The sequence below is a fragment of the Crinia signifera genome, chromosome 12 (assembly GCF_055691185.1).
Source record: "Crinia signifera chromosome 12, ASM5569118v1, whole genome shotgun sequence".
NCBI lineage: Eukaryota > Metazoa > Chordata > Amphibia > Anura > Myobatrachidae > Crinia > Crinia signifera.
The window spans coordinates 20,042,481-20,069,543 of record NC_139228.1 but is presented as its reverse complement, the minus strand read 5'-3'; the positions used below and the strand labels follow the sequence as shown (position 1 = coordinate 20,069,543).

Sequence of the window (27,063 nt, the reverse complement as noted above, 5' to 3'; positions counted from 1 at the left end):
AGTGCTTTTAATCACAGGATTGTCTAGATATGGATGTTTCTGAGAAGTACATATTACATACACTTTCTAATCTCCCATAGCAATTAGTGAGCAGGTTACTGCATGCATGTGGCATGCCTCTGTCTGCACTAGTTACAGTAGGGCGAAGCAACACATGAATGCAATAAGTCCATTATTGAATGCACAATCTGGCAACACTCGAGTCACATCTACCAGATACTGCAATACAAATGTGTGCACTGAAAAGCACCAGAGAATGAAGGCGCTGTGTTTATTTGGTTGTCAGGAAGGGACGGCAGCACAGAGTCTGCCCGGGAATGACCAATAATCCTGTCACCAGTTCTATATACACACATATTCTGATCAAAGAGCGGAGTCCCAGTTCTTTATTATTAAAGATGTTGTCCTCAGTACACCCAGGCAAATATGGAGTCTCATTATTTTATCTACAAAGCAAAATAACAGCAGCTAAAGGCTTACGAAACAGTCCTGAAACATTGCAGAGAACAAAACCCTCCTGTGCACGATGCCAAACCGTTCCCTCTAGCTAGCATCCCCCCCCCCCCCCCCTCCTATTTCTTCTCTGGTCACAATCTCGCAACCATTCCTGCGCACATTAACAAGTGCGGGGCCTATTTATAAAACACATTGCTGCAGTGATAATATTGTTGCTTTTTCAATATGCATTTATATCCCCTGCAACTTGAGATTTCATACCCATGACAAATAAATGGCACCAAAGCGCTATGAGACGTTCATAGGAGCAGCTGCTATGGGGCCTAGAGCTGAGAGGGGCCACCTTCCCTGTCACAGTTACATGTGTTATATACAGGGTGTAGCTACTATAGGTGCAGCTGCTATGGGGCCCTGAGCTGAGAGGGGCCACCTTCCCTGTCACAGTTACATGTGTTATATACAGGGTGTAGCTACTATAGGTGCAGCTGCTATGGGGCCCAGAGCTGAGAGGGGCCACCTTCCCTGTCACAGTTACATGTGTTATATACAGGGGTGTAGCTACCATAGGTGCAGGGGGTGCAGCTGCTATGGGGCCAGAGCTGAGAGGGGCCACCTTCCCTGTCACAGTTACATGTGTTATATACAGGGGTGTAGCTACCATAGGTGCAGGGAGTGCAGCTGCTATGGGGACAGAGCTGAGAGGGGCCACCTTCCCTGTTACAGTTACATGTGTTATATACAGGGGTGTAGCTACCATAGGTGCAGGGAGTGCAGCTGCTATGGGGCCCAGAGCTGAGAGGGGCCACCTTCCCTGTCACAGTTACATGTGTTATATACAGGGTGTAGCTACCATAGGTGCAGGGAGTGCAGCTGCTATGGGGCCCAGAGCTGAGAGGGGCCACCTTCCCTGTTACAGTTACATGTGTTATATACAGGGGTGTAGCTAGCATAGGTGCAGGGAGTGCAGCTGCTATGGGGCCAGAGCTGAGAGGGGCCACCTTCCCTGTCACAGTTACATGTGTTATATACAGGGGTGTAGCTACCATAGGTGCAGGGATTGCAGCTGCTATGGGGCCCAGAGCTGAGAGGGGCCACCTTCCCTGTCACAGTTACATGTGTTATATACAGGGTGTAGCTACTATAGGTGCAGCTGCTATGGGGCCCAGAGCTGAGAGGGGCCACCTTCCCTGTCACAGTTACATGTGTTATATACAGGGTGTAGCTACTATAGGTGCAGGGGGTGCAGCTGCTATGGGGCCCAGAGCTGAGAGGGGCCACCTTCCCTGTCACAGTTACATGTGTTATATACAGGGGTGTAGCTACCATAGGTGCAGGGGGTGCAGCTGCTATGGGGCCACCTTCCCTGTCACAGTTACATGTGTTATATACAGGGGTGTAGCTACCATAGGTGCAGGGGGTGCAGCTGCTATGGGGCCCAGAGCTGAGAGGGGCCACCTTCCCTGTCACAGTTACATGTGTTATATACAGGGTGTAGCTACCATAGGTGCAGGGGGTGCAGCTGCTATGGGGTCCAGAGCTGAGAGGGGCCACCTTCCCTGTCACAGTTACATGTGTTATATATAGGGGTGTAGCTACCATAGGTGCAGGGAGTGCAGCTGCTATGGGGCCAGAGCTGAGAGGGGCCACCTTCCCTGTCACAGTTACATGTGTTATATACAGGGATGTAGCTACCATAGGTGCAGGGGGTGTGGGGGCTATGGGGCCCAGAGCTGAGAGGGGCCACATTCCCTGTCACAGTTACATGTGTTATATACAGGGGTGTAGCTACCATAGGTGCAGGGAGTGCAGCTGCTATGGGGTCCAGAGCTGAGAGGAGCCACCTTCCCTGTCACAGTTACATGCATTATATACAGGGATGTAGGTAGAGGGGGGCAGCTGCTATGGGGCCCAGAGCTGAGAGGGGCCACCTTCCCTGTCACAGTTACATGCATTATATACAGGGATGTAGCTGTTCGATTAGGGTTAGTAATTTACTACCAGCACATTTACATGTGTGCTTGTCACATATTATGCCCATATATTATATATAGGACCACGAGGTCCCATATATCTGGGATTTCTTCTCTCTGCGATAATATGCGAATGAAACCCGCGTAGCATCTTTCAGCATCGCCACCTTAATGATCATATTACAACCACTGACTACCTAATTACTCTCTTCTCTATAACGAGGCACATCCTCTCACTTTTATCTAATTGACATATTTAGCACCCAGGACGCTCACTGTCTGTAACAGTCACTTGCTGAAGTGCTGCTATTTTACGTGTTACAGAAAGCTTCCCAATTTATAATCATTGTTTACCAGACAAAAACCACGAATTGCGCATCTGCAAAAATAGAATAGTCTTTCTAACAATCTAAGCTCATACTATAATGTATATCTATCCATGGGATTGTGCATGTTAGCAGGAAAAGTCATTTTGGCGACCGTCGCATAATTTCTCCTGCCTTCGCAAATAGAAGTCCTGTGACTTCAGCCCCCTGCCCCCCCGGTCGCTATGCTTCAGTCTCAGTTTAGTGTAATCGCAGGTGGGTAACCTAGCGCTCACCTCTTATGTAACACAATGGTGTGTGTGGTAGGTATGAAATGAGAGAATAGCCACGAAATTTTCCTTTAAGAGGTTTATTGTGTTTATACAAAATGATAAGTATAGATAAAAGGCAATAGGGGTTCGTCTGACCAAACCAGAAGCTGCTGCAGGTGGTGATTAATGCAGCCTGGATGGTAGATGGGCTGAGGTGTTGCCGTAGGGTGGAGGGGGGGGGGATTCCTCTGTGATAACGTCTCACCGAGTGAATGAAAGGTGGAGGGCAGGGGGCAGTAGCCAAGTCGTATTGCACTCAAAGCACTAGATGATGTAAAAAGCACAATGGTGAGTAAGAGCTGGCACTGGTAGTAAAAGTATCTGGAAGTGTCTGTGTCACAGATAAATGTCCGATGCGAGATGCGACAGTCTGAATGGGAGGTCAAGGTGAGAGGGTGAGTGTCGCCGGGGGCTGGCGTCCCTAACCGCCCGGTGATACACTCAGCTCTTACCCGATACCTGGTGTTCCTTGGTCCCTCGCCGCAGGTCTGTCGGGATGTCTCCGGTGCGTGCTTTCGCAGCCGGCAGCAGTAGCTCACTGCTCAACGGCGTCTTCCGTCACTTCCGGGTTCAGCTGGAGAGCGTGCGCCCGGAGTGTCGGTGTCAGCCGGAGCTGTGAAGTCTCAACTCCTGTAATGGAGGAGACCTGGGGATGGAAATGAAGATAGTATGTGGCTGTATCCAACGCGTTTCGGCCACCTTTGGCCACGCTCTCCAGCTGAACCCGGAAGTGACGGAAGACGCCGTTGAGCAGTGAGCTACTGCTGCCGGCTGCGAAAGCACGCACCGGAGACATCCCGACAGACCTGCGGCGAGGGACCAAGGAACACCAGGTATCGGGTAAGAGCTGAGTGTATCACCGGGCGGTTAGGGACGCCAGCCCCCGGCGACACTCACCCTCTCACCTTGACCTCCCATTCAGACTGTCGCATCTCGCATCGGACATTTATCTGTGACACAGACACTTCCAGATACTTTTACTACCAGTGCCAGCTCTTACTCACCATTGTGCTTTTTACATCATCTAGTGCTTTGAGTGCAATACGACTTGGCTACTGCCCCCTGCCCTCCACCTTTCATTCACTCGGTGAGACGTTATCACAGAGGAATCCCCCCCCCCCTCCACCCTACGGCAACACCTCAGCCCATCTACCATCCAGGCTGCATTAATCACCACCTGCAGCAGCTTCTGGTTTGGTCAGACGGACCCCTATTGCCTTTTATCTATACTTATCATTTTGTATAAACACAATAAACCTCTTAAAGGAAAATTTCGTGGCTATTCTCTCATTTCATACCTACCACACACACCATTGTGTTACATAAGAGGTGAGCGCTAGGTTACCCACCTGCGATTACACTTAACGTTTGGGAGTTTGGACCACTCCAGCCCAGCAGCCCCCTCGCTACAAAAGGTATTTAGCGCGAGCACTGACCCCCATCTCTACTCAGTCTCAGTTTATGCCGACATGGATGGAAGAACAAGTCGGTAAAATAAAAAATAATCATGAAAAAAACTCACATCTGCACAGGTTACATTACCTTCATCTGCAGCGCAACATGGTTTTACCCAAAGATTTCGCTTTTCAGATCCTTACTGAATAACTCCCTATAATCACTATGAGGAGCACTGCTAAACAGGTAGAAGCTAAGTAATTGAATGAGAGAAGTATTGCTTGAAGTGTAGGGACTTTTTTATATAGAGATCCCTGCACCAAATTATCATATGGGAAATTTGAAGCAGTTATACGTCAGTTCATTGTATTTCTTTCTTGGAATTAGGTTCTTGACTGGTGTAATTCTCAAAGGACAGAAGTCTGTTAGAAGTGCTTTAGATATGTAAAGCCAATATTAATACTTAATACTAGAGATAGTTACGTGTTCTAAAGTTGACCATCTGAAGATCTAGATTCCACATTCCCTTTATACTCTGCCCACAGCCTAAATAATTTTTACAGCCATATGTTCTAAACAAAATAAAAAATGTATGTTGGGTTTACACGTCTTTCAAGGTTTCTGGGAGAGGATTACTGTATTATAAATCAAAAAAACTTTGGAGACCCTTTTATTAAAACTCAATGTATGATTAAAGAGCATACTCGCGGATTATTTAATAATTAATGTATGCAAATGATCATTAATCCAGCCCGGAACCTTGATCTTCCGAAGAACAATACAATACGTGATGAGTTTCGCAATTCAGACATCAAAGTCTAAACAACATCAATTGGACAAAAGAGTTCTAAAAGAAAAAAAGTAGTAAGTTATCACCAAACTTTCATGGCAGTTATGGACTGATTCAGAACGGTTCGCCAAGATGCGAACAGGTCAGCGCCACCTTGCTGAAAGCAATATATAGCAAAAAGTATGGTGGAGCGCTGGAAAAAATTGCGATGAGTTGGGTATCACAATTGTACGTTTTTATTCTATTAAAATATTATCTAATAAACACTATAAAATTACATGAAAAGAAAAAACCGTTGTAAATAGCAAGTGTACTGATTAAATAAACCAAAACTGGTTATATTAAAAGGTTGTATACTTATTCAGATGGAGCTTCCACTTTCACAGCTGTATTATTTATTGGCTCACTTGTCCACTGGTTTTCCTTATTTGGCAGTAGGAACTTTTCAAAATGGGGTCCCATAAACCTTGCCGGATAGGCCGCTGGAGGGAAATAGCAATCCTCAGATGTTTTTTAAAGAGGCATCCTCACTAGAGTGCGGTGGTGGTATACAGATTGTGCAGGTGGTGGAGTCCCAATTTGGTGCTTGTATTGCAAAGTCCAGTGTAGACTGTAGCCAAAGTTTTAAACTCCGGTAGCGGTTATGTAGTGTGGATTGTCCAAAACAACCTTTAAAAGTCCCAATGGAGGTAATTTAAAAAGTGCTGGTGCTCCCTGACATGTTTCGTTGTGCCAGACAAGTCATCTGTCAAAGGTACCCAATGTGAATATTTAAATTTAATCACTTTTTCTGTATCACTAATACAAAAACCATCAGCTATTAACTGTCTGTACAACTCCAAGGGCTGTTTAACTATCAGAAGGGATCTTCCGGCCATGAGCCACCGGAACAGAGGAGAGCACCCAAAATAATGGACTAGGCTGCACTAGAAATATTGCTCGCTCCATGCTCCAAATGAGTCCGCCTAAGTGTGGAATCAATACGCCATGTAGAGGGCGATGCCTGGCATGAATGAGCTGACCTGTCCTGTGTAACTTCATTAGCGTCAGGCGTCTCGTTGCCGAAAATCCAGGGTGAGAACGTGATGCGACTAAGATGCATGGAGACTATGCCGATTCATTTCATGGTCGACGGTGACTATTTTTTCATACTTTACGATCCAAGAGTATAGTGAGAATATAAGTGTGCCAAGCGCAGTGATGCCCCCCCCCCCCGAAGCATGGCAAGCGCAGCATACTTACATTACGTCCGTGTCAACAGACACCCCAAATAAATGTGAAAAACTCATGTCACCTTAAAGCTTGTGTCGACATGTCAACGTACGTATGTATGGGTATGTCGACCATTCTTAGGTGTTGACCTAGTCACCAGGTCGACCTGGTGACTGTTGAATTAGGCATTCTCTTATCCCAGTGGTGTCAAACTCATGGCCCTCCAGCTGTTGTGGAACTACATGTCCCAGCATGCCCTGCCACAGTTTTAGCAATCCATTATATAAAATCTGTGACAGGGCATGCTGGGACGTGTAGTTCCACAACAGCTGGAGGGCCATGAGTTTGACACCACTGTTTAACCTATACCAGGGATAGGGAACCTTCAGCCATCCAGCTGATGTTGTACTGCACCTCCCAGCATGCCTTGCTACAGTTTTGCTATTTGGCAATCCTAAAACTGTTGTAGGGCTTGCTGGGATGTGCAGTACAATAGCAGCTGGAGGGCTGAAGGTTTCCCATCCCTGATCTACACCATAACCTTCCTGCTGATGGTGATCACTTTTTATCAAACGTACAAGATTTGACCGCAAAAAAACAAACAAACGAAAAAAACTGAAAACAAAAAAACACAGGAAACACCACCCCAAAAAACTTGTTGGCCATTTGAGCATCAACCGTTTGACCCTGTGGACCTGAACCACCACTATCTTTTGCACGTTTTGACCTATTGACCCCGGACCTTCTATAGCACACCGCTATATGCTATCATGACACACACCACCTGCGATGATAATCATACACAACGTAACAATATCATAACATTATTTGTTATACTGCAGGACTGACGAGTAGCATATACATAATACAAAGACCCAGATTTCAAATTCATACAACCGATACATTTTACTGGTTTCGCACAAATATTTTAAATGAGGTCATTGGAGACAGCGGCTGAGGGTAGAACCGTACTGGCGCTTTCTGCGGCCGGGCTGACATGCTCTATTGATATATGCTGAAAGTGCAGTAACATAACATAAGGGCATACTACAAGACATCTCGTAATTGTTTCACCTCACCTTATTAGGAACGATAATGCTGAAGGCTGCCTACTCTGACCTATACGAGACTGCATGACGCATAACGAGAGGGCCATTAGCAGCAAAGGTCTGTGTAACTATGATAAGACTCTCAAATCAGTGTCTCCGCTCCAGTCCTCAGGACGGCCAACAGCTCAAATCAGCCATGTTTACTATCGGCAGCACAGATGAATTTATTAGTGATCGACTCACCGGTGCTACTATTTCCCCCGTGAAAACTTGCACAGTAGCGGTGCCCGATTCTTATTGTGATGAAAAGTATAATACGACATAGAACAGGAAAGCTGGGTTCAAGATGTCCATTAGCATCTGTGCTACTAGTACAATAGCTGGCATTAACGAGCGCACATCGCATAATAACCCCATCCATCACAATAAAGGCTGGTGATTGTAATGGCACACTTGACTCGCACCTAGATAGATCCGAGCTTCCACCAAAGTTGACCCAGCTCAGTGTTCTCAACACCTCTAAGGCCCTACAGACGCTTCTCATCCAACACTTCATCAGCCCAACATTTCCCATAGCACTCGCAACGCACTTAAGCCAAAGACACACTATACAATCCCTGCCGATATCAGTGCATACACATTTGCAGGTGCCAGCAGTGGGTGAGCGATGGTGGGGGGGGGGGGGGGTGCAGCAGACGATAGAGGGGGATATTAATGACCTGTGGGCCGCACATCTACCGTCATTACAGGCATGCAAACTGGGCGATATAATGAACTACTGTATATCACTCAGAAGGGCCACAATGAGTGATAGCGGTCAATGTACACCTAGTGTGTATGGGGCTTAAGCCAGGAGGTTGTGGTGAAAAATATTGTCAATGATAAATAAAAACTGAAAAAGGCCCTAGTACCACGACCACCTACAGAAAAACATTCAACTCAATATCACCTGTATAGTTTATTACGGAGGTAGCTGGTACTTACCATGTGGTCTTATCCTGTCCTAATAGTCTACAGTTTTGGGATAAAATTGTCTTACTAACGGGATGCAGTTGAAATCCCGGCGGTCGGAATCATGGCACTTTGTCCCTCTGTGGGTGTCCACGACACCCATAAAGGGAGAATAAATTAGTGTGTCGAGCGTAGCTAGGCACCGGTTCCGCTGCGTGGCGAGTGCAGCGAGCCTGCAAGGGGGGGGGGGGGGATACACGACACCCCCCCCCCCCCTTGTCGGGATTTTGATCGCCGGGATTTCAAACCACTCCCTTACTATGTTAAAATAAGATACATGTGATATTTTTGGCAACAATGACATCCAGATTCAGGGAATGCCAACAGGGTCTCCGTAACATCCTAATCCTGTTACCCTGCCCCCTAACTCTCCCTTGGAACAGCCATACCCCACTGCCTAAACCTAACCCTTTCTCCCGCAGCCTACCTTCTTCATACCTCCCAACATTACCCTCTCCAGGAGGGACACAATGCTCTGTTTCTGGACTTCCCTCTGATTGAATAACTGCCATCACCTGTGTTGAAGCACCTTTTTTATCAATTACCCTGTCCGGCACAGGTGATGGCAATCACACATTCAGAGGAAAATCCAGAAACAGAGCATTGTGTCCCTCCTGGAGAGGGTCATGTTGGGAGGTATGCTTCTTGGTTCCTAAACCTTGCTCTCCCCCATGCAGGGAGCTAAGATTCAGAGGTGTCACTGTAAGATACACTATTATTTAAAGGGAAGACTAATGAGTGACTGGAGTGTTTGGCGAGTGTCCAGCAATAGTGACTGGCACTGAGAGGTATACAGGAGTACATTAGAACTATGGAGAGCGCTCAGCAATGCAGGCTGCCACAAATAGTATCTTAGGAACACTCTAAAACATAGGACAGTGTCCAGCCGTAATGGCTGGTTCTGGGAGTAACATAGTGGAATGTGGAGGCAACCTCTGGAATTACTACACACTGGAAGATAGACCGCAGATTACAGCAGAAGTTGCTCTGGCAGTGATATGTACCTAGGGAGAGTCATATAAAGCACTCTCTGGCTGCTGATAGGTCACTGGAGTCATATACATGAAATCCGGTCTGGGACTGGGTGATTAGCAGGTGCAAGGCAAGGAAGTGACTGTGCGGGGTAATTTAACTGGACTACCAGATAAAACGTCAGTCCTAGGGGCATTTTATTTGACCGTCCGCGTTCAGCTTTATTGTCGTATTCGAAGTGCATCTGAGAATTAGCCATGACGCGCTGCCGCCAATATTAGCGCTGACGGGGCTTGGCTAGTGTGTATGAGGCTTAAGTATAAATAAGAGAATTTAGGTGTCACCGTCTATGGAATAGTTCAGTTATCAGCCAGATGTGGCAAGTACATGCTCCAAGACGGTCCCGCATGGCAATTACTACGAATAGAAAAAGTGTCCGATTATAAATGGAAGCACGATTTTTCCTTCACTCATCACAGACACATTGAGCTGACCCAGTTTACCCGGCAGATAGCGGCCTGCTCTTGGACGATCCACTGATATTTTAATAAAATGAACCCAGGACGAGTTAATAAAAAAAAAAAATGTATTACATCAATTAGTTGATTACGGATTGGTCAGTTCGACTAGTGCTAAGCTCAGGGGGAGACAAACATCTCCTCAATGAAATGGCAAGGCCACGCCAGAAAATGTAATCAGAGATTTCCTCCTGACTGTAGTGCTCCTAGAATCAATCAGCATTTATCTGACAGTCCCTCCGTGTTCACAGTGGGTCTGATGCAGCCCAGTTCGCTAGGCTGCATGTAAATCGCAGCCAAATGAACACATCCCCTTGAATACAGCCGAACGGGAGAGAAATCAATCGATGGTTGATGACCATCGAATAATTCTTCTCCCCTTCAGTAATAAAAGTCAGTCTAGAATTACCCGAGCAGGCATTTCCTCTTCAGTAAAAAAAAGTAATTCTAAACAGACTTTTATTCCGGGCAGATAACCGCCGAATCCAGGGCAGGTGCTGACGCCAAATTCGGACCCATATAAATGTGTTGCCCAGATTCTGGGGCTAAAGGTGCCCATACACTAGTAAGATTTATCTTCCGATCCGGCTGGTTGGAACAAAAACATGGTTATGGATGAGTGACAGTTTGGCAGTTTTCCAGCATTTCCAAGCAAATGGTCAACTGTCATTTGCTCCCATCCATAACCATGGTTTTGTTCCAACCAGCCAGATCTGAAGATAAATCTGCGTGTGTATGGCCACCTTAACTGTGGTCAAAGTGTTCGTATAACGCTACTAGCTGCAGAAAAACTTGCCAACATACTGTAGATACTGTACTGTATGATTTAATTATGTGCTAACAATAGAATGATGTGATTAATGTTTTTATTCTAAAGCGATAATATATTCCACAGTGCTGAGTGTTCGCAATGACATCAGATTGGCCATAGCCCTAAGACTTTTCAGGAGGCCGCCTGGCGCTTTTATTTATTTCCAACTTACTAAACAAAAAGCACATTTATTCTGTATTGGCTGATCCCCTTTGCTGAATATCAATGCAAGGCAGCCTGACCGCAAATCAGAACCAAACAGCTGCCTTGGGATTTGCTGCAACGCGGTCTCTCATTGTAGAGAAAGGATTGGGGAGCTCCAGTCCTAACTGAAAAGAGATGAGATCATTCGTATCTCACAAAACCAGGGGAGGCCTGATCAGACTGAGGAGATCATGCACACTCTAGTGTCCGGACAGTCGTCACAGTGAGCTGAATAAGAGTCTCTTCTTAATTGCATTTGTATAGTGTAGCGGTCACTGTGATGCCCTCTGCATTGCGTGGCAGTCAGTAGGTGAAGTTCCATATTCTGTGTGTGATAGATACTTGAGAGCTTACTGTAAAGTTTGGAAGTCGCTGACACTATTGTATGACAGTTACTAGGATGTACTTCCTATTATGCAAGTTATTGGGATGTATTGTGCATCAGTTACTACATTGCTCTTAGTATTGTATGGCAGTCACTAGGATGCTCTATGTATTGTAGATCACTCACCAGGATGCTTGCCGTATTGTAGGACAGTCACTAAGGCATTCATTGCATTGTATGACTGCTGCTAGGGTGCCTTGTTTTGTACGGCAGTCAGTAGGTAATCACTATATTTTATGGTAGTTGATAGGGCGCTCTGTATTGTATGACAGTAACTGGAGACTCTCTTTTCCATGGCAGTGACTAGAGCACTCTCAGTATTCTATCGCTCAGTGTGTATGCACTGAGCGATTTTCAGACCAGTGATTTACCCCATTTATTGCTGTGCCCAGTGTGTATGGACCTTAAGGAGTTAATTAGCGGTTGATAGTACTACAGCTTTGCATTTACAACATAGAGATAAAATAGGGCTTATGTGTAGTACGACCTTGTACCTAAAATGTTCTATGTAATGCAATGTGTAAATATGAACAGGAAATACAATGGTGATTATTGTGGTGCTTTATAATAATTACACAAGTATTTCGGAAACAAGTAAAACTTTACCAGATTCCTGAAACACTTTCCAATAAAACAAACTGCTTTAATACACTGTAACTGTTTTCACACTGTAGTAAGTAAACTGGCCTGCGCACTGGTAATTAGTCATTTGTGAAAAGTGTCATTGAAACCATCCAGACAGCAGTGAGCAGCTGGGTAACGTGCCAGCCCTGTACACCATTGGTCATGTCAGGATTTACCAACAAGGGACAAGTATATAAAGTAAACCACCACACATTCGAATTATGTTTAAAATGATACGTTTCAGTGACTCATGTTGTGTCCTCCACCCAACTGTATTGTAACACGTCCCGTAACTGACGTATACCGAGTACGCCCACCGAGTGACTTATCTAATGCAGGCTGAACCTCGCTCAGAAAAATATCAAGGAGCTGCTCAGTAACCAACTGCTGATACTTTATATTGTTCACATGTTCAAGCGTCGACCCCCAAAATAAAAAACCCTGCCAAGGCTCATATTCCGTGTTATCCGGAACACTTTCAGACTGTGGCAGACAAGGCGTTAAGGAGAATTCACACCATGGCGTATTGATTCTGATGGTATACGTACACTTCCTCCCTCTCCATATCCAGCCCTGTTGAGAATATAATACTTAAAATAGCCCCAGAGAGTCACTTTTCTCGGAATATTGATTTTTATTTTTTTCAATACCTGACCTCAAAGCCTCAGATCCACAACAATCACTGCACCTCTCAGAACCAGCTTGCTTAGCACTGGATAAAATGGGTTTAGAGGACAATAATAGCAATCAGTGCGGCTGCCTGGTGTGTCACCTATTATAGTGTGTGTGTGTGTGTGTGTGTGTGTGTGTGTGTGTGTGTGTGTGTGTGTGTGTGTGTGTGTGTGTGTGTGTGTGTGTGTGTGTGTGTGTGTGTGTGTGTGTGTGTCACTGAAGCCAACGTTGTGCATATTTTATGAATACGGATACAGTCCCAAAGGACAGATTACATCGGGCTCATTATAAATAAAAGATATGACTCCAGATATCGTTTGTTTTCAAATCTGTCCCCTAGAGGGACAAAACAGAGACGGGAGATAAGCGTGAGGCTGGGGAACGTTCTACTGAATGTTCCGAATGCATCTGTCACGTTCTCATTAATACACAGTGTGCCGGAGTTTTCTTACTTTCTTGATCTGTCTGTGTTTCCACATTAATGCCAATAGCACAGTCAGGAATAGGCAGATTAGTATGCATAGGATTTTTTTTTTCTCTCAATCAAGCTGTCAACTGTCATCTCCTGTACAAGAGCACTGTAGGACTGAACGTCTGTCAGATATTTGGGCACAAATCATGTGACCAAAATGAATGATCTTTTATGCTTTACTAGAGTGCTGGTGATCCAGCAGGTATATGAAGGAGTTAAGTAGCTGGAAACATTAACCCTTTGAGTGTATCAGTCAAAATAGGTGTGAAAATCTCCAAGCAAACATTTTTATTTATCATAATGACCTGTAATATTACCTTATAAAGGAAATATAATCTTTTTTTAACACATGATTCTTTATTTGAATTTATATAACAAATGTAAGCGACGCAGGGATTTTTCACGGATATCTTGACTGTCTCTCTCACAGATGTGGGTTAATATAAAGGGGAGGGGGGGGTTTGGGTCATATTTCAATTCTTTAAAGTTCAAACAAAGCTTAAAGTATTAAGGGTAAGATTCAATTGCGTTATCACGCCAAATCTCCTGCCTCAAGTGATAGGATATTCAAATAATTGTTCTCCACGCAAATAGTGCTGGTTATGGTCAGGTTGAGCCACGCATAGTTGTTAGACGTAAATATCGGCCAAGATTGCGTACCCCCTAAGAACATATGGGACTTAGGAGGTCATTCTTATTGAATCAAAAAGCTGCGAAATTCGCCGCTCGCACGAACAACCACCCGCTGATTTTACCCGCACGCCTACCAATGGTTGTTTTGCATAAACATCCATTTGCAGGGACGAACCATCGAATGATTTCTAAGGTGCTCGCAAATCTAAGACGCTCTGGTGACTCGGATTTGTGGCGCCCTGGTACTGGAAGAGGGCGGTCAGCTGACGTCAGGTGCCCATCCCCAGCAAATCACTATGGGAATGCCCAGCGTTTTAATGGGGATGCCCCCATGAAATGCTGGGCGTTCCTTGGGCATGACTGCAGTCACACACTATCCCCCAACCCGCAGTGATCGTTGTGAACGGGCCGGCGATTACACAAGTCACCACGTCCAGTTGCACAGATGAATAAGTAAAAATTCGCATGTGCTCCCGTCACTCCCCATTGCAAATTCACAACAGTGAGGATGAATCAGAATGACCTCCTTAATCTCCAAATCCTCAGGTCAGCAATTCTTTAAATCACACACAGGTGATTTAGGGCCAGATGCACGAAGCATCGAAAGTGATACAATGGAGAGTGATAAACAACAAGCCAATCAGCTCCTGCCTGACATTTTTCAAACACATGTCTGTGACATGGCAGGTAGGAGTCGATTGGCTGGCTGTTTATCACTCTCCACTTTATCACTTTTGAATCTTAATGCATCTGGCCAGCAATCTTTTTATGCATGTCAGTAATTTGTTTACATAGAAATCCTGAAAACATGACCTGTTGGTGGTACTGGAGCATTGGTATGGAAAACACCTGTATCATAAGATCTTCACTTGTTTGCTTATTCAGATCATAAAAATCACTGTCATTTGGACCATAAGCAATCACCAATCGCTATCAACATACAATCAAGACTGGCTTATTACCACAAGTGATTGTATATGCGACATTGCTAGTGACCCCTATCCTTTTCCTTCCCCACACGGCATAATGCCAGACGTATAATGTCCGCAGGAGGTGTGTATTTCCAGGTGTAGCCCCTTATTTCTGTATAGCAGGCATGTCCAAACTATGGCCCTCCAGCTGTTGTGAAACTACAAGTCCCATCATGCTTTGCCACAGTTTTACTATTAGCGAATGCTAAAACTATGGCAAGGCATGCTGAGATGTGTAGTCTCACAACAGCTGGAGGGCCACCGTTTGGACATGCCTGCTGTTTAGGGTTCATTCCAGCACACCGCATCTTCATAACCCCTGCAGTTCCTCTTCCTTGCCTGTGGAGTCTCTTGGCTATGTTGCTTCTAGCACAGTGTGGTCTGTATTTCAGCTCTGATATACAGACCAGACATGTGCTACACCACTGCAGACAGCGACAAGCAGGGAAGAGGAACCGCTCGTGTTTTGAAAGATTCCGGCTTCTAGAATGAACACTAGGCACACTGTATATGTAATTCTACAGGCTCTATAAGAATTGAGGGTGTTTTTAGCTTCATATGCCATTTTTCCTTTAATTACACAGCGAACAGTTTTTCCTGAATAATACAAAGCTTATGTGGGAGCATAAAGTGAGACGCCATGCCAAGTGTTGCCGCTTCAGCCTTCATTGGGCCCCTGCCATCGGTTCAAGCTGCATAATAACTCATTAGTATTTTACAGAAACAGAGGGCCAGGATCCCAGCCACCTCTATGCCTGTGAACAGGAAGCTTACACAAGTATACTGTGGGTGGACTGCAGGAATGAGAGTCGAGCTACCTACAGTGTGCAGCTGTGTATAAGCATCTCTCAGCTGCTCCTCGCAAGGACAGGAGGTGAGGATGACTGATCCTTAATGTGTTCCTCAGGGACTATACCTAGAGATTGCTTATTAAGGCTGAAACCTGATTTAGACAGCAGGGGGCTCAATTACCTACACTGTAATTAGTCAATGCTATAAACATCTGCAATATTTTTAGCGGAGTGATGATAATTATACAATATCGACTGTCCTTAAGGACACGTTAGCAGTACAAATTATGATCATTAGTGGATTTATGATCACAGTCCCGATAAGAACGCATGAATTTAACACTTTGCTACAAACTGTTGCAGTAACAGAATACCAAACCACATACTGTATATCAGTGGTGTCAAACTCACGGCACAACAGCTGTTATGGAACTACACATCCCAGCATGCCCTGCCACAGATTTTATATTATGGATTGCAAAAACTATTGCAGGGCACGTTGGGAAGTGTAGTTCCACAACAGCAGGAGGGCCATGAGTTTGACACCACTGCTGTATATGAAACATGCAAGTAAAACATTTCCCTTAAACCACAAAGCACGCGGTGACATCAGAACAACTTGCTATACTATTACTGAATGCACGTGTACTTCATATATGGCGGTAATCCCGGTATGTTCAGGAGGGGTTTGGATCATGGAGGAAACTGTGATTTGGTCAGCAGAATCTAGGTTGACCCCAAACAAAGACTAAAAGTCGGCACAGAAATGGTTAACACAGGGAAGGGTTAACATGATTTGTTGTTTTTTTGGTATTAATTTGTAGATTTTAGCACAATGAAACCAAATGAGTGTACCGCTTCAATCGCCATGCTTGGTGTGCTCAGCACTAATTACCATTCCCAATCTAGGTGCAGGTGGATGGCACAGTAGAGCAGCCTCAACGTTTTCCCCAGCTCCTGAGACAATTGGGTAGCCTGAGGACATGACGATAAATGGCATCACAGTGACACACACCCCTTGCTCCCAAGAACCACCGACTTGCCAGAGGCTGGGAGGTCCAGGTGTGAGGTTTGGGGGCGTGGTACTGCGAATCCATAGCAGCCCCGTCCCCACACTTGGATCTCCCCATCCCAGGCCTGGAAAAAGCAATGAGAATGGTGAGTCAGTAATGTTCATAGACCCCATTATACATATAATATTATAGTATGCAATTCCATTTTCAATTAACGTTTGTGTGGAATGTATATGCAATTACGATTAGGGCAGGGATGGGGAACCTTCAGCCCTCCAGCTGTTGTTGAACTACACATCCCAGCATGCCCTGCAACAATTTTAGCCTTGCAAAATAGCAAAATTGTAGCAGGGCATGCTGGGATGTGTAGGTCAACAACTGCTGGAGCGCCGAAGGTTCCCCATCCCTGGAATTTTCCATCCCACCTATGGCTGGCCTGGGGTCCCTTAAGGCCCCCAAGCAAACGTGGGCCCCATTAATCAGCACTTTTCCCGCCTTAATTAGGTTTCTCTTTCCACAGAGAATTTACATATTTGCAAATGACAGAAAATACCTGCAGAAAGCCAACAAATATAGAAAGGAATCTGAACTGAAGAAGGTCTTGCACTGTACCTGCAGGAAAATGGAAATGACCAAACTGCGATAGATAGATTATATAGATAGATAGATAGATAGATAGATAGGATAGATAGATAGATAGGGAAGTGGAACTATCTTCCAACCTGTTTCGACAATGAAGAGGAGTGAGAATTCAGGTCAGATACGGAACCAGCATGACTAACAGATACAGTATGTTAGTATCTGGGAGTATAATTGTTCCCGTTCCATTTCTATGATCAGACTATAGTGCTGCATTATTAAAGCGCTAACTCCTTGGAAGCAAGTGACCCATGTAAAAGCGAAGATAGTGGGATTTGCAGATAGACCCATGACGAGTAAATAAGGCCATTAGTTGCTAACCTTTGGTTCTCTCGCTCTACTTTCAAGAAAGTCTTTGATCTCCTAAGAATTACTGGTGCGGGGAGCTGGGAAATCTCATACAGCTGAGCAACTCCCAACACTGGGAACATGCAACATCTATTCCAGTTACTGTATGTAGGTCAGCGGCAAGCAATAGACCCCAATAAATGACATTAAAACAATTATTTTTGCTTATTGATACATTTATTTTAATAAAATGTCAGTCTGCCAATAGTCCAAAAGAGGTTGTTTTAATAGAAATATATTGGTCAACCAATACTCAGTAGAGATCAAAAACTCATTCTGGGAATCTATGTGGGAAGGGGTAAGTTCATTGTTTTGTGGGTGCCCAAACATAATGAGCATCAAGTGTTCATTCTAGCATCCTGCATCTTCCAAAACCTGTGCTTTTTCTTTCTTGTGGTGTCGCGGTCTGCTGTGATGCTTCTAGTACACTGTGGTCTGTATTTCAGAACTGATATACAGACTACACAAGTGCTAGAAGCAACAACAAAGGCAGGCAAGAGGAACTACATGGGTTCTGGAATATGCAGGGTACCAGAATGTAGCAAAATTTTAATTGTTCCATTCAGCGCCATCCAGAGGCAGCTGAAGGGTGAAACAACTGAATTACCCCCTTTGACTTCTTAAGCTACAGTTTGAAAACCTCAGCTCCCATGTCTTAACCCTTCCGCGGCCACTCGGCAAGTCGTGCGTGTGACCGGAGTAAGCGCGGCATTGTAAATTTACTGAACATTGTGATTTTATGGCTTTATTCCAAACATGAACTGCCTGGGTGTGGTGGTGTAATGTATATATCATTTATGTAACAGAGGCTATAATTACCTACTGGCAATGGGCACGTCGTGGTCGACAAGAAGCACGAAGCCTTCCTCGGTATTCCATAATGTGCCCGCTGGGTGGTACCTCACGGACAATAAATCACACTCCCTCAGCACAGCTCCAACTGCACAGTGATATATGGCTTATAGCAGTGATGGCTAACCTTGACACTCCAGCTGTGGTTGAACTACACATCTCAACACACCTTGCATCAGTTTTAGCATGGCCAAATAGTAAAACTCTAGCAGGGCATGCTGGGATGTGTAGTTCAACCACAGCTGGAGTGTCAAGGTTAGCCATCACTGGCTTATTTATAGCATAGGGTTGCGGTGTGCACATGCTCAATATGTACAGAAAAGAATAACAAATCCTGCTTGTAAATTAGGTCATATACATCTATACCATGCATGGTCAAACTGTGGCCCTCCAGCTGTTGTGAAACTACACATCCCAGCATGCTTTGCCACAGTTTTAGCATTCCCTTATAGCAAAACTGCGGCAAGGCATGATGAGACTTGTAGTTTCACAACAGCTGGAGGGCCATAATTTGACCATGCCTGATCTATACAGTAGTTACCAACATTGAAGACACTGCTAGTAAGAATGCACCTCTAGGCACAAGACCATACCTCAGTGCGCTACATTCCCAGCCATGCTGCATCAACTAAACAGCATCTTAATATCGTTAAGGTTTTAAATGCTTGTTTTAATTCATGTAAAATTATTTTCAGGATGTTATTTGACAGGATATTTGCATTTTCTGAATAAGATCACATCTAAGCCTACCCTATGACAAATCCTTAAAACCTGAGACTACTCCTAAAAATTAGGAGCACCCAAGTACGTTGTGTCAGCAGTTTTAGAAATGTGGTCTACTTTGTGCAATTCTTCACTTACTGACTGATGCAAAGTAAATGCATTGCGGTTGACCAAATAAAAAGGTACGTAAAACGACCACACGTTAACTCTTGGAGTGCCAAAATTATCACCGTCGCTCACATTTGTTATATAAATTCAAATAAAAATAGGTAAAACAGAAAAAAAAAAAAAGATATTTCCTATATAAAAAAAAGGTAAACATTACATCTCATTATGATGAAGAAAAAAAAAAGATTGCTTGGCAGTTTTCACACCAATTTTGCCAAATTGGCACACAAAGGGTTAATAATCGCGACACAGCCCCAAACTGTTTGTATTACAATTGACATTTTTTATTTTGTATCCCCGCTACGCACTATTAGGTTGTTAGTACATAGCAACAATTCATAACATTATGCAGGGACAGCGGTTTTTATAACTTTATGTAAACAATGCTAAATAGGCCGCTAACACCCCTTTCACATCGCAAAATGCAGGGTCGCACCGGGACTTTAAAACTGTTCGGTCCCTGCGACCGCGCATTTTGGTCTGTTCACATCCCCTCAGCGAACTGGCGTCAAAGTGGCAGAGCGTTATCAGGGCAGGGGAAAAAGGCAGAGCATAGAGCTGGCGCTGCTCCAAGCCCCGCCTCCTCCATGGGTGTGAACGGGAAACGGATCGCTTGACCCAATGAACCCATTCATACCGCAAAGCAACATGTCAAGGAACCAGTAAGAACCCTTCTTTTTTACCGGTTTGTATTGCCTTGTTGCTACTAGTTTGCGGGACCCGGTAACCCCCATCCCACCAATTACTGAGTCGAACTGGGAAGAAACCGCCATGAACCTGGTAATTAGGTGCGAAAGGGGTATTAATGATGCCACAGTTCCCAGTCATATATTATCTAGGAAGCTAAAATGCGACCACAGAGAAAGGGCTTGCAAACGATATCCTACTATAGCCAGAACACAACATAAAAATACAATAAATCAGATTCCCCTCCATGAGCCGGCTATAGAATTACACTAAAACACTTTGTAAATAGGATTAGTGTGTTTGGGTTTTGCATTACGAACAACAATATCACCGGTAACGTTATACTCAATAAACAAACCCAGAATAAGTATGGGAATCAAACAAGAAAACATCTTGGTGACATCATACACATACAATACCAATGACTAGAAGATATCAGGACTGCGGACTACTCAGCGCCAACATCAGCCAGATGGCAAGGCAGGAGCAGTGGGCATATGCACGTATGCCACTACAGCATCAGTCTACATTGATGCTACTGTTACATACACTCAGTGAGTATATATAACAATTGAAATACGTGAAAATAGGAACTTCGGCGGGTCTATTAATGGGAAAGTCCTCCGGCGTTATTTACTGCCAGATTCTACTTTATTGTGGAGTGGTAGCATCATGAGTAAAACATCTCCTGTTGTAAAACATCTCCTGTTGTAAAACATCTCCTCTCACAAAGCTAGCCATACAGTAGCACGAGTTGGCCACTTTTCACCCGATTAAGATAAGAACGCTCTTGAGCGGTTCAAGGGGCATCGCATGTGACTCCTCCCCTCTGATATTTTAATATATATCACTGCTCAGTTTCATATTGCACATAAAATGATATATTAGGAATCTGTACGGCCAAGAACTTCCCAGTAAAATCTCAGTACTAGTACCAATAAACCTGCTGCTGTCAGATGCCACGGGAGTTTAATGAGTCTCATGTCAGACCTCAGGACAACCTATCGCAGGTAGGCCGACACGGAACTTGATTTATCAGACACAAGGCAAGACGAGGTCAGCCAATATTTCTTCCCGTACGCCTCCTATCTCAGCTCTCCGAATCACTCACCTACAAGTCAGGCACTTTATATCCAGTGCTGACAACACAGGCGCTGCAGGACTATGACTCATAGTATTAGCCAAGGAGAGAGCTCTCTCACAATATTGCCATCGTTAGGCAGTGGCTACGCAATCACTAGCTGTTCCAGGGGATTGTACCTGACATTACGCAGCACTGAATGTACTAAGTGCAGCTTTACCAAGATTTGGGGGATGATAATTTGGTCTTCCAATTATCGGCGTGTAATTAGGCGCATCTATTGATAATTACCCAGCATGCTTTTCTTGAAGAAGCAGAAATTAGTCATTCTCTGAAGTGCGGTCACACTTGATTATTGCACAATGGAGCCGTTTCAGAGCGGTTGACCACAGCTACACTTGCGCTGTGGATAGTCGCCTGCATGTTTGGTTGAAGGGATTTATGAACTCGTAAATAAGGGTATGGGTCACTAGGTCGACACTATAAAAGGTTGACATACATTTGGTTGACCACTAAAGGTCAACAGGGCTTGGTCTAGCGGTTAGAGTCACCGTCATATGCCGCCCTACAGTATGTCGCTGGTTCGATCCACATTGGGGTACATGAAATAGGTCGACAGGGCCGGAAAGATCAACACAAGCATTAGGGTGACAATGGGAAAGTTGACAGTCAAAATATCGACATTAGTTTTTAAAAAAAATTCCCCTAAATGTCGACGTAAGTTTTGTAAATTCACCTCTCATATATATTCACATAGCAAAAATAACCTAGGTCTCGGTGTGATGTGAAAGGGCCTTTTCAAGTTTCTCGGGTCCAGCAACCCGGCATTCCGACCCAGGTTAAAAAAAAAAGGTTATTCTCGGGTTGGACTTGTGTCCAAATCCCAGATGCGACCCAGCATTTGCAATGTGAAGGGGTATCTGTGTGTCAGCCAGGTATTCCATCCATACATTTCCAATCACAACCATAAGGCAAATTAATAATTGATATCAAATGTATGGGGAAAATTGGAACATGCTTGTGCCACTGACAAGAATACCATTGGGCTTATTGCAATAGTACAGCGCTTTGTGGTCAATAGGGTACATGTCCCTTCAATGCAGAGGTCAAGGTGCCGGCTGCGATACGGAATGTAATCCAGAAATCATTGCTGCGATTCTAGAGAGGACAAGGACTCAGTAACAAGTAGGCACCGATTCTCACCAGCATATCTTCGGTCAGTACTATTACATCTGATGCACAAGGTCATCAAATGCTGACCCCCACCCCAGGCAGATGCAGAGACAGTGGCCCTTATTCAGATCTGATCGCAGTACAAATGGGAAAAACCATGTGCACTGCAGGTGGGGCAGATGTAACCTGTGCAGAGAGAGTTAAATTTGGGTGGGGTGTGTTGAAACTGAAATCTAAATTGCAGTGTAAAATTAAAGCAGCCAGTATTTACCCTGCACAGAAACAAAATAACTCACACAAATGTAACTCTCTCTGCACAGGTTACATAATTTTCCAAACAAATTTGTACTGCGACCAGATCTGAATAAAGACCAGTATCTCCTGTGGATGAGACCTCCACTCAGCGAGACACCTGTTACTGTACCATAGCATCTACTATGGTGCCAGGGACCTGCTAGCTCTCCCGCAGCTGCGTTATGTAGCATTACCTAGTACCATCCCATGTTCCTGTATGTGGTCTACATCTAGTCATAGGGACCCAGCTACTACTGGAAGGATAGACTACTACCCCTGCAATGACATAGGGAGTGATGTGTAGGGACTCCTCTGAGGCTGCTGTGTAAACACCATGCACAGCCGCTGCAGAACTACAAGTACCAGCAGGCCCGTCCAGCCTGACCTACCGAGGACTGCAGTCCTAAACTACATACAGCACTGGTTTCCAAACGCAGTACCCAAGGCAACTGGGACAGATGTACTAAGCCGTGGAGAGAGATACAGTACAGATAGTCATCTCCTAACAAGGCACTAAGGAGCAGATTGGCTGCTACTTTATCTCTCCCCACTATAACACTCTCCAATTATCAGTGATGTACAGTACTCCCCCACCTAACAGTCCAAGTTGTAAGGATCTCAATGCTTGAGCACAGCTGACTTCATCAGTATCATGGCCAATTCATTTGAACCATCTATACTCAACCGAGGAGATCCTGAAATCCTGGGTTGCTAGGTGCCTAGAAGACCCCTGCTCCTGTACACTTGAGGGATGGATGAATGAAGCAGCAGCGGCTCTGTCCTACATCCACCCCCGGCCTGAGAGTGACCCGGTACCCGCTCTCCTCTTACCTGCAGCCTGCAGGAGCACCGCGGCTAGGAGCAGCTCCGTGATGAGGGGGACCGGCCCGGGGCAGACCATGCTTCCTCACCGCCTATCCATCCTCCTGCGAGGCTCACCGTGTCCGGCAAGGGCTGTGCATGCAGCGGGGCTCCCAGGCACCGGTCCGGCAAGGAGGGTCACCTATTGCACTGGTCTTCCCATAGACTTCCCCGGGTGATCAGTGAGTGACAGCTCCCAGCAAGCACATGTGGCGGCAGCAGCAGGTGATGATGTGGAGAGCAGGCAATCCCAGGCAGTAGAGGCAGCACCTCACTGTGCCTCCTCTGTGCAGCAATGCCCCTGCACCATGCACCTTCCCCGGGAAAGCATTGCACCTGGGGCGGTAATCCTCATGCACTGCAGGCTGCCTGGCTCCGCACAGCTCGGGATGGAATTGTCTGTACCGTGCAAGGCTGGAACACACCGATCCCGCTCCTGCAAGAGCACCCCGATGTCTCCTCCTTTTCCTGAGCAATACAAAGTGTTCTGTATACAGGGAGGACCGGGAGTGCTGCAGCAGCAGCAGCAGCAGCAGGAAGAGGCGTGCAGTCCGTACATCGTGTGCTGCGCCCTCTGCTGGTAGACGCGCAGTATCGCTCACTCCTCACTGACACCTTGTGTATGGAAAATTACATTATTGTGTTATTTGAATTTTATTAACAGGTTGTTAAGGTGCCCACACACGTTGAGATTTTTGGTACTTGTTTCTTAGCACGGCGCCCAGATTTTCTACGGACGCTAACGTAGTGAAATCGCATCGCATCACATGAGCCATTTTAGTGCCGTGCGATGCGGTTTTTTAATGTCATTTATTCACTGCTCTACAATAAGATGATTGTATGACATACCAAGAGCCCTCCCACTATCCACGCCACCCTGAAGCGTGGTGAGCGGCGGCGGAACGTGTGCTCCGACGTTTTCATACCCCCACTAAAGCCCGTCGGCGTGGAGTTGATTTTATATAGTGTGGTGAGCACAGCGAGCCACCGAGCTCGAAGCGTGGCGCGCCCCGCGAGGGGACACGGATTACTTTACATGTATTGTGCGTCCCCTCACGGGGCTCGCCATGCTTCGGGCTCGCCACACCATATAAAATCAACTCCACGCCGACGTAGATAGTGGGGGTATGAAACGTGGGAGGACGCGTTCCGCCGCTCGCCACGCTTCGGGGTGGCGTGGATAGTGTGTGGGGGGGGGGGGGTATGCCTAAAACCTGTTGGTATGTCTTACAATCATATTATTGTAGAGCAGTAAATTAAAAAATTGTGATGCGATTTCACTACGCAGAATAGCCCACTAAGCAATTTTTTTGTTAAGGCCATTTCCGACCGATTGGAACGACTAACTTACCATGTGTGGGCATGATGATGATCCAATGCGGGTGCCCATGGTCATTCTTTGAGCCTGCTGATCCATACCCCCCAACTGTCCCGTTTACAGCGGCGTCCGGTGGGCAAGTGAGCAGTTGGGGGTGGGAACAGCCCAGCTGCTAGGGGAGCACCAGGAAAGCCCACGGAAATTATGGAAATGGGGGTGGCTGTGTTAAGCCACACCCCTTTAAAAAAAAACACTGCCACATATCTAGTAGCTCTGCCTTAGTAGATACGCCTTAGGCGTGACAGGTTGCGATGTTAGATCATCACATGTTGGGAGGTATGGCTGATCCCTTCAGCAGACGTAAAGATGAACGATGCGTCGTCCAGGATTTGGACACATCGTTCCATGTGTTGACATAATGAACGATGAAGCCATGGCAGCTCCCACCACCGCATCTCCACCGCTCCCGCATTGCTGGCAGATGGAGAGAGAGAGACTGCTATTACAATTAATCAGCGTCTGCCCATTCATTTGAATCGTTTTGAAATCTCCTGTCTGCCGCCGGCCTCCCTCCCTCTCGGTCTGCCAGCGGGGGTTGCGGTGGAGCCAGAGGGTGGGAGTTGGAGACCCCCGAATACCCCTGATCATAGCCACACAGAATGATTGACTAAACCCTCTGATCATTTACAGACTGCACATGACGTCACCACAGTGGTGGATTTGACATGGGGGGGGGGGGAGGGTAAAAATCCACCACTATAGGTGAAAACCGCCACTGACAGGGACTGATGTTCACTGTGGAATATGTGTGCGCTATATAAATATTGCTATATAAACGATTGTTTAACATCAACATAGAGAAATACAGAATTTGATGGCAGATCAGAACCAGTTTGCCCATTGCAGTGGTTCTCAAACTCGGTCCTCATGACTCCACATAGTTCACGGTTTCCAGGTCACCCGATAGGTGCACAGGTGCACTCATTACTGACTGACACATTTTAAAATATCCACAGGTGAAATTAATGATTTTACCCGATTCTGTGAGGAGATCTGGAAAACATGCACTGTGTGGGATCCTGAGGACCGAGTTTGGGAAGTAGGGTTAGTGTTGGGGATGTGGCTTATTTTAGCTTTAAGTATTAGGCATAGGGGTTATGATTAGGTAGAGGCCAGTGCTATACAGGCTGAGCTGCTATAGATATATGCAATATGTCAGTAAGTCAGTGTTATACAGGGTAGGCTGTAGTAGTTACACACGATGTGTCAGTAAGCCAGTGTGGGGATGGCCATCAATCATCGATGATTGAAATCATCAATGGTTTATGGCGATGTCAAATACTTTTGCCATCGATGTGGGAGATCTACATGGTTTCCCTACATTGATGGAAAAGGAGAACCGATGTTTCCTTTTTTTTTCTTTTCAAAGTGCGGGACACAGCTCCGCCCCCTACACCTGGAAGTCCCGCCCCCGAGTTCTTATTGGCCCACGGACCATTCAGTGAAATATAATGGATACCCGTCAATAGCTAAAACTATCAATGGTTATCCATCAAATAGTTACTTTACCACTATCGATGGCTGGGTGCATAATCGCCATCGATGGCTTCTGCACCGATGTCCATCCCTAATTGTCAATGCTATATACGGTAGGATACTATATTTGCACATGTGTCAGTAGGCCAATGCTACAATATGTCATTGTTACCATAGCAATACTCGGTGGGCGTTCCACCAATGCATGTGGTGCTGTTAGGGATCTATTAAGATGGTAAATGATCAGTTGAGCATACTTGCCTACCTGACCCTCTCCTTCAGGGAGACAATGCCCTGTTCCTGGACTTACCTGGTAATGTATGATTGCCATAGGCCTCTATAGGGTATCGCCACCCAGAGGGTGGCGATACCCTGCCAAGCGAAAACGGGGCGGACGGGTGATGGTAAATAGGAAAATGCGGTAAAACCCCTGTTTTACCGCATTTTCCCTTTAGTACATCCCGCACTTAAGGTGCCCACAGACGCATCAATTATCGAATGCGTTTTGTACTTTTTAAGCACAAATTGCATCTTATGTACAATTATTGGATGGTGTTTATGGGCTTGTGCGATGCGATGCGCGTTCCCGGGAGCCCGATATTGTATGTCTAAAAAAGTACGTGCTGCACGTACTTTTTAGACTACATCTGAAATTTAACATTACAAACATGGGTTCATCACATGCATCCAAGTGCACATCTCATAGCAAGCTGGAAGAAAAATTGTATAGATCCATTGTACAGTCAAAAACGCATAGCACAGTACAATTGTAGCGTCTGTGGGCACCTTTAGTGCCA

At 45.5% G+C, this 27,063-nt stretch overlaps 1 protein-coding gene across 1 annotated transcript in view; it reads right to left on the bottom strand.

Annotated features, from left to right (window-relative positions):
* Positions 1 to 23,943, bottom strand: part of TYRO3 (TYRO3 protein tyrosine kinase) — a 98,255-nt gene extending 74,312 nt beyond the window's left edge. The window contains exon 1 of the mRNA XM_083167518.1: positions 23,383 to 23,943. Coding sequence (XP_083023644.1) covers positions 23,383 to 23,452 — 70 coding nt within the window. The 5' untranslated portion in view covers positions 23,453 to 23,943. The remainder of the gene's footprint in view (positions 1 to 23,382) is intronic.
* Between the last annotated feature and the right edge of the window lie 3,120 nt (positions 23,944 to 27,063).